Here is a 12,689-nt window from a genome sequence, read left to right as displayed (position 1 = left end):
TTATAAAAATGGCAATTATGAAAAACAGGGGAGGGAGCTGCTGGTGCTGCTCCCGAGGGACTGGGACTGGGACTGGGACTGGGACTGGGACAGGGACAGGGACAGGGACTGGGACTGGGACTGGGACTGGGACTGGGACAGAGACTGGGACAGGGACAGGGACAGGGACTGGGACTGGGACTGGGACTGGGACTGGGACTGGGACTGGGACAGGGACAGGGACAGGGACAGGGACAGGGACTAGGACTGGGACTGGGACTGGGACTGGGACTGGGACAGGGACTAGGTCAGGGCCTGGGCCTGGGCCAAGGGCCGGCTCAGCTCTCGCTGCTGCCCCAGGACGAGTCGCAGCGTTTGCTGCCCGGAGGCAGCTCCGGTGACTGGAAGTCGTGTCTGTTGAGCCGTTTTGCTCCTGAGAAGCGGTGCTGTGTTGGTGTTTTCATTTTTTGGAGTACCTTCCAGCAAGGGCTGTTTCAGCATTTCCTGTAGCTTCGAGTTTGTTGAATTTTGAAACGTCGATTATTTTTTTAACACGACGTTTAGCAGCCATGGGCTTGTACCGTTGCTTTTCTACTTTTAGATGTCTTGGAAATTTTTTCCCTTTTGACTCTTAAAATACACACGGCTAGAATAGCTTTTGGAAAATACTGCAAAGAGCCAAAGATACATTCATTGCCAACATTTAAAATCACATTTAAAAAAGAATCTAAAGATGCAAATACCCTTGGTCCTTACTCTTTGTTGTTGTTTTGGAACGGAAACTTAGTGCCTTGGTAAGTGCACTGACAATGGCATCTGCTTTCGCTGCAGCTTCTGCGCGCGCTCTGGTTGTTCTGCTCCAGCGCTCTGTATTTTGTATCTTTCTGCATTTTTCTGTGAATCACAATGTTTGCTGGAGAGACTCGTTTTCTTGTTTCTAATGACCTGACTCTCCACGGACTCAAACTGCTTGGTGCTGAGCTCGTGTGCCGGGCTCCAAAACACCTTCCGGGGGGGTTTCCAACCATCTCCCCGTTGGGGTCTGGCTGGGGCGGTTTGTGCCGCAGCGGCTCCCTCCGAAAGATCAGGTTAAACACGCACCTTCTGGGGTCAGGTCGGTTGTGTTAGAGCTCGGTGGAGCTGGAGGGGCGGCGCGGGCGCGGGCGCTGCTGCAGCTCGGGGCCCGTCGGCCCAGGCCGGCGCTGCGGCGCGGTCTGCGCGGGGCGCCAGGGCAGCGTGTGCGGCTGCATCAGCGGCATTACCGACTCCCTATCCACGCTTGTTCTCTTCTCTTGATTTCAGAAACGAGTGCCAGTGCAATGCAGTCAAAAAGAAGAAAATCCAAGTAAATTACTGCATGGAAACATGAGACTTGTAAATGAGTGTGAATTTACCGATAGCAATTTTGAGCTGTGATTTTTCTTTTTTTAAATAAAATTCTGTACAGTAAGTCATTTTAATATTATACTGTTCCCAATAAATGATTTTTTTTCTAAAAAACTGATAAATAGATATAAAAACCGAGTTCTTCTAAACCCCCCTGGATTTACACAGTGAAGTCCAGGGTTAGCACATTAGGTTAATGTGTTTGTACGAAATGGAAGGGGAGGGGATGACAATTGTAAATTTGTTTGTTTCCACTTTTCATAAAGGAATTAGAGTACAGGGTTGTCATTTTTAGGTATTAAATAATGTATTGTGCTGTTGTTTAAGTACTGTATGTGAATAGCAGTAAGGGGGTTTATAAACAGACCCGATCTTTTTTGGAAATGTAAATAATTCTATTATATAGTAGATTTGATGTATTTGTTGTAGAAATGGACCAGTGAAACAAGAAATAAATTTAAGGGTTTGTATAATGTGGAATCCCTCGTGCTCTAAATAAATGCTATTGTCCCGTAATTTGGGTTGTATTATTATTAGCAGCAACAACAGCATTATTCCAAACAGGAAGACTAGAGGGATTATTTAGAGCTCTAGGCCTGCAAGCTCCTTATATGGAGCTTTAGAAAGGAATTTGTTTAACCACAAACGAATTAACCGATGCAGCTGTTCTTGCTTTGCAAGACAAACACGGCCCAGGCCGCCCTGCCCCCCGCTGCGCGTGGTGGAGCCCCGAGCACCCGCTGGCACACGCACCGCGGCACGGAACGGCGGCAGCAGCGGTGCCGGGTGGGGGCTGTGACACTCTGGGGGACGCGGTGGCTGTGGCGAGTTTCTCTGATAACGGCGCTGCTGTCAGACGGGACGGGCTGGGTGTGCTGGATCACTGAACCCCAGGATGTCAGGGGTTGAAGGGCCCTGGAAAGCTCATCCAGTGCAATCCCCCCATGGAGCAGGAACACCCAGATGAGGTTACACAGGAAGGTGTCCAGGCGGGTTGGAATGTCTGCACAGAAGGAGACTCCACAACCCCCCTGGGCAGCCTGGGCCAGGCTCTGACACCCTCACCAGGAACAAGTTTCTTCTCATCTTTCAGTGGAACCTCCTGTGTTCCAGTTTGCACCCATTGCCCCTTGTCCTGTCCCTGGCTGTCACCAGAAGAGCCTGGCTCCATCCTCCTGACACTCCCCCTTTCCATACTGATCCCATGAATGAGTCCCCCCTCAGTGTCCTCTTGTCCAGCTCCAGAGCCCCAGCTCCCTCAGCCTTTCCTCACACGGGAGATGCTCCACTCCCTTAATCATCTTTGTTGCCCTGCGCTGGACTCCCTCCAGCAGTTCCCTGTCCTGCTGGAACTGAGGGGCCACAGCTGGACACAAGATTCCAGGTGTGGTCTCCCCAGGGCAGAGCAGAGGGGCAGGAGAACCTCTCTGACCTACTGACCACCCCCTTCTAACCCACCCCAGGGACCATTGGCTTCCTGGCCACAAGGGCCCAGTGCTGCCCAGCAAAGGGGTCATATCTGCTCCGGGAGACTTGCACAGGGAGAAACGGAGGAGCCAGGAGCTTCTGTTTGCTCGCTGCTTTGTGCACAAATAGACACTTTCACCTTTTTTTTTTGTTTCTTATGGCTTATTTTTAAAATGTATTTACATCTGTAGCAAAAGGCTGGTTGAACTGTCACCTTTTATAATGCCAGGAATGACCTATTTGCATGAGGTGACAAACCCTGAGCGAGGCGGACGTGTGGTCCTCCCTGCCGGGTTTGGGTGCTCGGTGCGGGTGTTGGATGGGGACCACTGCCCCCCGTTCTCCAAACACCTGCCCTCTGGCTGCTCATACTCCCCATACATCGGGGGGTAGTATATGAAGGTGGTTTCCACAAAAACTATCTACTCCTTTAGGATTATAGATCCATACATACACATTGATACATGCTTATGTGTATGTCTGTATGTGCTCCCACACATAAGTACAGTCACTAGGAAGCAGTCTCCGAAGTGACCCGTTTTACTGCTTCCATTCTCCATGTTGCATTTCTTAACCCTCGTTTTGTCCAGCTCACAAACACGGTTTCATTCCACCTGTCTGTTTGTGCTCAGGACAGGGCAGGATCGTCCCACGCCGGGCAGAGGCTGCGGTGGGGCAGGAGCAGCCCCATGGCGGGGCTGTGTCCATGTCCTGCCCGCTCAGCGCCCCAGGGCCCAGGCCGGACCCCACATCCGCCCTGCCCAGCGGACTCGCTGCTGCTGTCCTGGTCAGGCCAGCTGGGAAGTTTTGGAGAATAAGGAGCTGGATGAAGTCCACAAAACTAGAAGGTTGTCTTCACGCGTGAGGGCTGCGTACCAAGAAACTCAAGGACGAGAGAGAGTGCACTCGGGTTTGCCAAAAACACACTATGGGAAGCAGATGAGCTTGAGACTCAGTGTCTACAGGGACCTGGACCTTGGGAAAGGACAGATGCAAGATCCTACATCTGGGCAGAAGCCCCGGGGGGGAGTGGAGGACACAGGCACTGGTGCCCAACTGGTGCACTGGGCAGCGGCCGGCTGGGGAGTGCGGCAGTCAGAGCAAGCTAAGCCTGGCTTAAGGCAGTGAGGAGGGCGGCTGTGCCAGGCTGTGCCAGCGGGAGTGCAGCCAGTGGGTGAGGGTAGAGATTGTTCCCCTTCTTTTGGCACTTGTGAGACCACATCTGGAATATTATCCCCTGGTTTCCACACCACCACACACACATGGGAGATGTTGATGAGGTACAGGAGACACAGCAAAGGGCCACCAAGATGGCCAGGGACTGGGAACACCTGGCCAAAGGGGAGAGGTTGAGGGAGATGGGCTTCATCACCCTTTCAGGTACTGGAGGAGATGGAGCTGGGCTCTGCGGAGGTGGGTGCTGGGATGGGGGAACAGCCCCAGAATAAGTGGGAAGAGGAGGCTCCCCCAGGGGCAGCCGGACACCGCACCGGGGCGTGGAAGGGTCTCTCTCTTTGGAGATTTTCAAGAACTGGCTGTACAACACGGTCAGAACTCGGTGTGTACCCTGCGGCGAGCAGGAGCTTGGACCGAAGATCTCCTGAGGTCCCTCCCAGCCCCAGTCACCCTGTGCTTTGTCTCCTGCTGCGACTTCAGTTTTCCCATGAGCTTTATCTAAGCTCACTCTCGCCTATTTTTCCCTCCCCGATATCTAACCTGACGGCTCCTTGGCGTGCTTCTCCCAGCAGCTGCGGCATCACGGCAGCAACGCGGCACCCCCTTGGCTCCGCTCTGACCTGGGCCAGCCCCATCCCGCCCTGCCCAGAGCAGGTTGCTCATGGCTGTGTGCACTCATCATCTCCAAGGATGGAGACTCCTCATCCTCACTGGGCAGCCTGCTCCTGTGGTCAACCACCCTCCCAGCAAAAAGGCATTTTCTTATGTTTAAGTACAATTTCCTTTCTTTTTCAGCTCGGTTTGTGCCTCTCCTCCTGCCCCGGGCTGAGAACAGTCCGGCTGTGTCCTGCGCTCCCCCCCAGGCGTGTGCACCCATGGACAGGATCCCCGGAGCATCCCACTCGCTGCCTCTCCTCGTGTCAGATGCTCTGAGCCCCGAGTTGCCCCGAGGCAGCTGTGGCCTCAGCCAGGTGGACGGTAGGAACGTACCAGGCTGTTGTGTGCTCGGAGAAACAGCTGCTGCTGTGGACTTGGGCTGATGCAAACGCCCCTTTCTCAGGGCAATCGGCATCTGCTTTGGCCCTTGATCAGCTACTGAGTTTCAGGGTTTGGTAATGGGGAGAGAAAAAAAATCCCCTCAAAGGACCCAGCCAGCCCCATCCCCTCTCCTGTGCGCCCTTGTCTTCAAGGGCGACTTTTCCCTATTGACTTGACTCTGTTACTTAGCATTGACTTGTAAAAGCTTATTTAAAAAACCAAAGCTTTTTGCAACCCGGTTTACTCACAGACTTAAAGGAATACACATAAAATAGCATTTAAATAGTTTTTTTTTTTATTTCTTGTGTTCTTTCTTTATATTAGATTTTTTTTTCAGTCAAAAGACAGCTTTACAACCTAACGACCAAAGCCAGGTTACACACGCACAGGCACACTACGAACATACTCCAGGCAGTCGTGTCCTTCAGCCTGTTGACATGCGGCAAATGTTTCAACAGTGTCCTACAAGAAGCAGACGCCCTTCCTTTACTGACCTTGCTCACACCGATTTAACACGTAACACACAAAAAGGACGTTTTTTGTCAGCTTTGAGTTTCAGACGAGGTGTCGGCCCTACAGCACAGGTGACGGAGGAAAACAGGGGGCTTTTCTTTCCTCTTCTCAAAAGCGCGGTGCGGAGGGGTGACCGAGTGGCTGCGTGGGCAGCGGGGCCGTGGCGCCCGGGGCCTCCCCAGCGCCCCGGCTGCTCTGCCGGGCGGACGGTGACGTCCGCTGGTGCATCTTAGGGCAGGCTTAAGGCAACCTCTTCCAACCAACAGCACCTCCTTGGCCTTTCTCTTGCAAGAAAACAGCAGCTATGAACACGCCGTCCTGGAGAAGTGCTGGTGCTCGTGCTGCTGCTGCTGCTGGCGCTCCACACACTGAGGAACTGGGGTTTAGGCTGAGCTTCTCGAAGCTCCTTGGGAGACTGAGCGTCTGAAATGCTAAATGCTTTTTAACTAAAATGTTTAAAAATGCCTTTTAGGGCATTGTTTCTGTGAGGCTTCTCTGAAAATCCCAGTGTCTGCTTTTCAAACAACATAGAAACACAGACATACTGAAAACTGAGTCCCCAGTCGTCTCTTGCATAGGACTTTTAACTGTAGTTCACCATTTATTCAAGTTCTGCAGTTGTGTTAAGAAAAGAAGACAAACCATGAGAAAGGGTGAAAGGCACATGTACAGTCAGCCCCAATAGAGATGGACAAAGTGTGTGCATGAGTTTTAGAAGCAGAATACCTGGGGTTGATACATACAAATAAAATATTGCAGTGCTCAGAGGCTCTGTACAGATATATTTATGATACAGGAGAAAACATTACTATTAAATGTTACGGCTTGTGCTGTTCCCTCATCCCTGGGTTTCCCAAAGCATAACTGTGTCAATACAAAGCTGAGGATAAGGGGTCGGTGAGTCTGGGCAGAGCTGCTCCCTGACATGGATGCGCGAGGTGAACGTGGACAAGTGCTGGAACTTTGGGCTCCCTGTGCACACCCTTTCTAGGCTGCACTTATAATTCACTGTGCGGGTTTCCCCACCATCTGCAAGGAGCACACTCCTCCTCCTCGCACGCGGAGGGGAAGGCAGAGAGGTTGGGTGCTTGCTGTAGCACAGCCAAGGCTCCGCGCGGGCTCTCGCGCTCCCGCACGCGGTGCCGTCTCTAACCGAGCTTTGGGCTCGCACTGGGACAGCGACACCTCAGCCAGCCCAGGAGGCGTCAGCTCAGAGACACCTGTGCCACCCCTCTGGGAAAGAGAATTTAAGAAAGGACTACACGCTGGAGCCATCTTTGTTATTAAATGTGGCCGCTTGTCTTTGTCAAAGGAAGAGTTGAGGGGTTAGGTAGTGACGCAGATCTCTTTTAAGAAGCAAAAGGAAGGGCCATTTGCTGAAGCATGGCTGATGATGATGATGACGATGACACAGAACAGGGGGTGGTGGCGAGAGCTCTGCCTGGGGCTCCCTCCATGGGCACCCGTTGGAGGAGGCAGCGTCTCTGTGTCCAGTGGGCCTGGGGACACCTCTCGCCACAACAGGGACCTGCCCAGCAGGCAGAGCCTCCCGCACCCCCGCACCCAGCTCCTGCGGCCACGTTCACGTGACCCGCGACAGCCGCTCTGGCCGTGGCGGTGGGACAAGGACCGATCCCTTGAGGACACCAGGAAATTATTCACCACTTTGACATCGTATTGAGCAGAGCTGAGAGAAGCAGGTGGAGATGGAAAACTCTGCCCTGAAGAAGGCAAGCCCTGAGGTGATCGGCCCCATTTAAGGCCCTTTAATGTCCCCAGCTGGTGTGACGGTGGGAGTCCCGTGGGATGGAAGGGCTGTAGCGTGGGGTGTCCACCCCCGGGCTGTGGCCGCTGCGAGCAGCGGTGCCGGGGGCATCATCAGACAAGTCCTGTGCCGGGGAAGGACCTGGGGGATCTCAGAGGACCTGGGGGATACTGGGTGTCCCTCCCGCCTGCAGCAGCTGTTTCTGAGTGCAGACTCCAAGGCAGGTGCAGTGAACCGGGGGCACATCCGAGCCACCTGTGGAAATGGTGGCTGTTGACAATCCCCGGTGGCTACAGAGTCACCGTGGACACACGTGGCCTCTTGTTCTAAACCCGGACGCGCAGGGAAGACTCAGTGACGGGAGGAGGGAGCTGGTGCTGCTGTCTGCCAGGCAGCGACAGGCAGAGGCTGAGAACCATTTCTCTTGAGTTGTCCTACCACTTCTTACTGGCTGTTTTCTAATTATTATATGGCTTAATCTTTGGGGACTTGCTTGTTTTTCAATAAATTCACCTGAAAAAATAATTTCTACTTTACGCGGGGCACTGGAACTGAGCGCTTGCAAAGCTGTGTGATTCGAGTCTAAAACCTCACTGGAGTATTTTTTAATCTTTTGGGTTTTTTTTCATTTTGACCGGTATGACAAAACATCCAGTGGGATGTTTGTTATCTCTGCAGTGAGGCTGGATGGAAGAGGGAAACAGTATCAGTTAGATGTAAATGTGAAATTATCTAAGAAGGAAGATTGGCGCAGCGGTGATCTTTGGGGTGAGCCGTGTGTTCATGTTATCCATGATGAAAAAGAAACGCTGTCTCCCATGGAAAGAATCATTTTCCTTCCAGATCAAGGTTTACAGCAAAGCTGTTTGGAAAGCACATTTGTGAGCGCAAGTTTCAGAGCATCAGGTGACAAGGACATTCCCCCATCTCCCCTGGCAGGTCCCGCCAGCCTGGCAGTGCAGGCAAGAGCTGAAATTTGGCCACAGGACTTCGCTGTGGCTGACGAGTCGTCCTGCGTGTGCTGCGGCCACCGACCTGCCCCGGCGCCGTGCGGCGAGGAGCCCACGGGAGCTGCCGGGGGTACGTGTGTTTAGCTGTGATCTGGTGCTCGTCACAGGAGGTGACACTTGTGACGGCTGGGCCGCCTCGCCACTCGCTTTGGGGTTCACCCACCACGCTGGTGTGAGCCGAGCTGCCCTGCCCGAACCGAAGGAGGCAGCTGAGATGCACATCTCTGGTGCTCTGCGTAGAGAAGGTGCCCTGTGCCATGGGTCGTGAGCGCTGGAAAGGCCCAGCCCCAGTGTCCCCACATCCCCGTCTCTGCCCGTCCCCTCTGCCGCACCAGCGGGGGCTGCAAAGCTGCTGTGGGGCCAGGGCCAGCTGGTCCATCCCCCCCGGCCGGCACGGCTGCGGCACCGCCCGGCAAAGCTGGTGCTACTGAACCAGGATGTGCCCAGCTCTCTCCACCATGGAACTTTTCCTGCCTGTCACCTGCATCAGCATTTCTCCACGTTATTGCTCGTACAGCTCCCCCCGTCTCGGCGGCTCCTGACCCCTGGGATGTGGTGGGTGCCAGAGCATTTGCGGCACAATCACAGCTCCGCTCCACTTCCCAAATCCCCGGGGGCTCATTGCGTAAAATCCATACCTGGCTGTTCACAATGCAGCCCCAGGAGGGGCCGCCGCATCCTAGCAGCAGTAAAGTGAATTTCTGGGATGTGGGCAAACAAAGAGGGGCTGCTGCTCAGGGACGGCATCACCACAAGTGGCCGCAGCTCCTTTTCACAGAATCACAGAATGTCAGGGATTGGAAGAGACCTCAAAAGATGATCCAGTCCAATCCCCCCGCCAGAGCTGTGAGGGTGCCGTGTCAGAGCAGCAAACACGGAACCTGCAGCTCTCCCAGCGCGCAGCCGCCTGCGCAGCCTCTCACCGACACGCGGCCAAAGGCTCGGGCCACGTCCTGCAGCATCACAGACAGGAACAAACGCCACAGCCAAACGGAGAAGCCCGGAAAAAACCCACATTTTTAAAGATCCCAGCATATCTGTTTGTCCCTGAGTCCGTGCTGTAGTTTCCCCTTACGCAATTAAAGAAAAGCAAGCAAGCCTCCTCCTGGCCACTCACGCAGGACAGCAGCCCGAGGGCCCCCCGGCCAGCAGCGCCGTGTTTGCTTCACCTTCCCGTCGGGAGCTTCACACAGCTGGTCACAAATTGAAAATACTAGACGCAAGCAAAAAAACAACAAACCCCTAAAAAACTAAAACCCGCACCCCAAAACAGCCTACCGAACACCCACACCGTGTCGTGGAATATCTACACATGCACATGTGTGCACACACAGGAAAAGTTCTCAGTTTTTAAGCACCTTTCGTTTGTTTTAAGATTCGAGGAGACTTGCAACCTCAGTGTAAAGGCGTTTTCTTGCTCTGGCAACACTGGGCAGGAGATTTGGTATCAGGCCGGGTCTTGTGCTCGCCATCGGCAGGAGAGGAGCATTGCAGGGCTTCTGCAAAGCGCAGTCTGAACGCGCCTTTGCCGCAGCGTAAGAAGTGTTGGTCGAACTGGTAGATCACAGTCACTTTGCAGGGGGTTAACAGGTGGTTATTAGATGTTAATACAGGAGCAAGTGTGTAAAAAACAGAGGCGGGGATCGCAGGAGCCCATCTATGCTGCGATAAGTGGGCTCCATTGACCTGTGGGATGCTAGGACTCTGGATTAACCTCTTCATGAAAACATTATTAATAATTTATTAATCCTTTATAAACATACTCTTGATATAGTGTGATAACAGTTCTGCTTCATGCCCGTGGTGGCTGTCTCAGACTGGCACGGAAAGGAGAAAGGAAAACCATTTGCATTAGCTTCTGAAAACCAGGACGGAATAACAGGATCAGCCGTTTGAAACGGTGCTGGGAGCCGGCGATCAGTGACCATGGCTGCGGAAGCGCAGAAGGAGAATTTGCAATGGAGAGCGGGTTGGGAGGCAGGACGTTTCTTGGCTTGTCCGCTTCTTGACGTGTATTTGGGCTAGAGAGAAAACGCTTCCTCTAATGCTGTTGCCTGGTGGCCACAGAGCACGTCACCCAGCAACATGGGAACAGTGGGACGGGGGAGGCGTCGCACGTCCATTGCGCACCCGGGAGCTCGGGCTCAGCCCCGCTCGTCCTCACAAGTCCCTGTGCCAGCATCCCTGCAGACGCCACGCTCCCAGCTCGTACCGGGCATCTCTTCGGCGTAAAAAAAGGCATTTAATGGGAAGCCCAGGAAGCCAAAGGATGTAAACCTTCCCCTCGAGCCAAGGACCTGGCAGTCTCTTCACTGAGAGGACACCAGAGATGAATCAGGGTGATGTGCAGCGTGGCCGTCGGTTCAGCAGCGAGGGACGGTGACCACGGTGAGGCCCAAGGAGCAGCGGGGGATGCCAAGGGCTGGGGGTGACACTGGGTTCCTCAACCCACTCTTTCTCAGCGGATAAATCACTGCTGTGAAAAATCTGCTCCAGCGCCACTGTGCTGAGCAGGAAGGCTGAAAAAGCAGCTGAGCAAACCAATGTGGTGGGTGCAGAATAGGGCCCAGCACAGCAGCCGGAACAACAACCGGCACAACAACCGGCACAGCAGCCGGCACAGCAGCCGGCACCACGCTCGCCCCGGTGGCACCGGCTGCTGCAGCTGGAGGGGCAGGAGGCACCACATCACTGATGTGATGAGGGCACTGGGTCTCAGGGGGACCTGAAACACAAAACTGGCCTGGAGGAGTTGAAAGGGAAAGGCTGAAATATTTGAAATGGGCTTTTCATTCTTTCTGTACTTTTGGGAATGTTGTGTCATCAGAGCAAAAGGTAAATGCTGCAGGTGAGCATCACCAGCCGGCTCCTCCCAGGCAGAGCTGGGACCTTGTGCTCGTAAGAGGGTTCATTTTGGTTTTAATCTCATTTAAACAACAATAAGTATCAGCTGTCTGCGGTTGAGCTTACCGCAATTCCTCCGACCCAGGTCCCAGGCTGATATGAAGGGATGTAACGTGGTGAACATAAGAAACTTCTATGAAATCAGCATTTTTTGGGAGGGTGTGTGTGGGATCATTGTCTCAGAGGGTGGGAATCCAGGCTGAGCGCACAACTCAATGGTCAGAACTTGCCCAGGGCACAGGGTGCAAAGCCAGTCCCTGAAGGGAAAGAGCTGGAGGGGGAACCAGCAAATTCCTGCTGGGTTTGGAGCCATCTCAGCTGGTGCTAGAGGCAGTGAAAAGTCTGGACCGTGTCCTTCGGAAGGCAGAACGAGTCTGTCATGGGGAAGAGAAGGGTTTGCATTAAACATCAGTGTTGCCAACAACAGAATTTGGCCCTTCATGGGAAATGACACAATTTTTAGTGGAGGAAGAAGGCGTTCCCATTGCAGCGACCCTCTCATCCGGCCCTGCTGGGCCTGCCCCATCCTGTCCCTTCGCAGCCACTCCCAGCTCCATCTTTGCATTTACTTCAGCCTCTCCCCCAGCCTCCTCTTCATCATCCTTTCACCACCAGCTTCAACGTGCTTTTGCCACCTCGGGGAAGCTGCACAGGTCCCTTCCTCTGCTCCCCCAGGGGTTAATGCCAGGCACCCAATGCTCCTTGGCTTCGACGGTGCCTCTTCCAAATAAATGGACATATATATACGCACACATACATATGTATATATACATGTATATAGGTGCGGCTCGTGGGCAGACAAGTGGCTCCAGGGGGAGGGGGCAGCCAGCAGCTGGTGGGACCAGCAGCCGCAGTGACGTGATGGCGATGGTGACAGTGACGTGATGGCGATGGTGACGGTGCTGCTGGCCCGGGCTGGGCAGCCCCTCCAGGGGCTCTGGCGAGGTGCTGGGACGGTGCTTTGTTTCCTGAGATTGCTTTTAAGGTTGTCTTTAAAAAAAACACCAAGAGGCGCCACGAGCCGCCGGGCTGACCGTGCCACAAGGGCTTCCACCAGCTTTTCCCCACAACAAGCCCTTTTGGGACCAGCAGTTGGGTTTTTGTCTTATCAGGGTAAAAATGTAACTAAGAAATCAAGAAAGGAGGGGGATATTTGCTGGCTTTGGGGGGAGGAAGCATTATTTAGTGTCATTGATGAGATTTTTTCCTAAAATCTCAAATCTTCTTGCTTTGTTGCTCTTTTCGCTTGACTCGGTGTCTCTGCCTGTGACATCCCAGTCTGGCCACAGCAGGAGTCCTGACGCCATGAAGAAAGGCACTGATGTCCCGGGCTTGTCAGGACAAACAGGCTTCGCCGTGGATTTCGGAAACAGGTGGAGGGGGTGGCGCAGCCCCCCATGCCAGCGGTTCCGGGGGCTGCAGGCCCGGCGGCGTCGGGGGCGAGGGGAGTG

General features: G+C 53.9%; 1 protein-coding gene across 3 annotated transcripts in view; it reads left to right on the top strand.

The window, feature by feature from the left end:
* NCOA6 (nuclear receptor coactivator 6) overlaps positions 1-1,849 on the top strand; it is a 39,860-nt gene extending 38,011 nt beyond the window's left edge. For all 3 annotated transcript variants that reach the window (XM_080354541.1, XM_080354539.1, XM_080354540.1), the window contains one exon: positions 1,282-1,849. In XM_080354541.1, coding sequence (XP_080210667.1) covers positions 1,282-1,328 — 47 coding nt within the window. In that variant the 3' untranslated portion in view covers positions 1,329-1,849. The remainder of the gene's footprint in view (positions 1-1,281) is intronic.
* Positions 1,850-12,689: the final 10,840 nt, after the last annotated feature.

This window comes from Nesoenas mayeri (genome assembly GCF_963082525.1).
Source record: "Nesoenas mayeri genome assembly, chromosome: 16".
Taxonomy (NCBI): Eukaryota; Metazoa; Chordata; class Aves; order Columbiformes; family Columbidae; genus Nesoenas; species Nesoenas mayeri.
The sequence above is the reverse complement of the archived record's forward strand: the minus strand, read 5'-3'. Positions and strand labels throughout refer to the sequence as shown.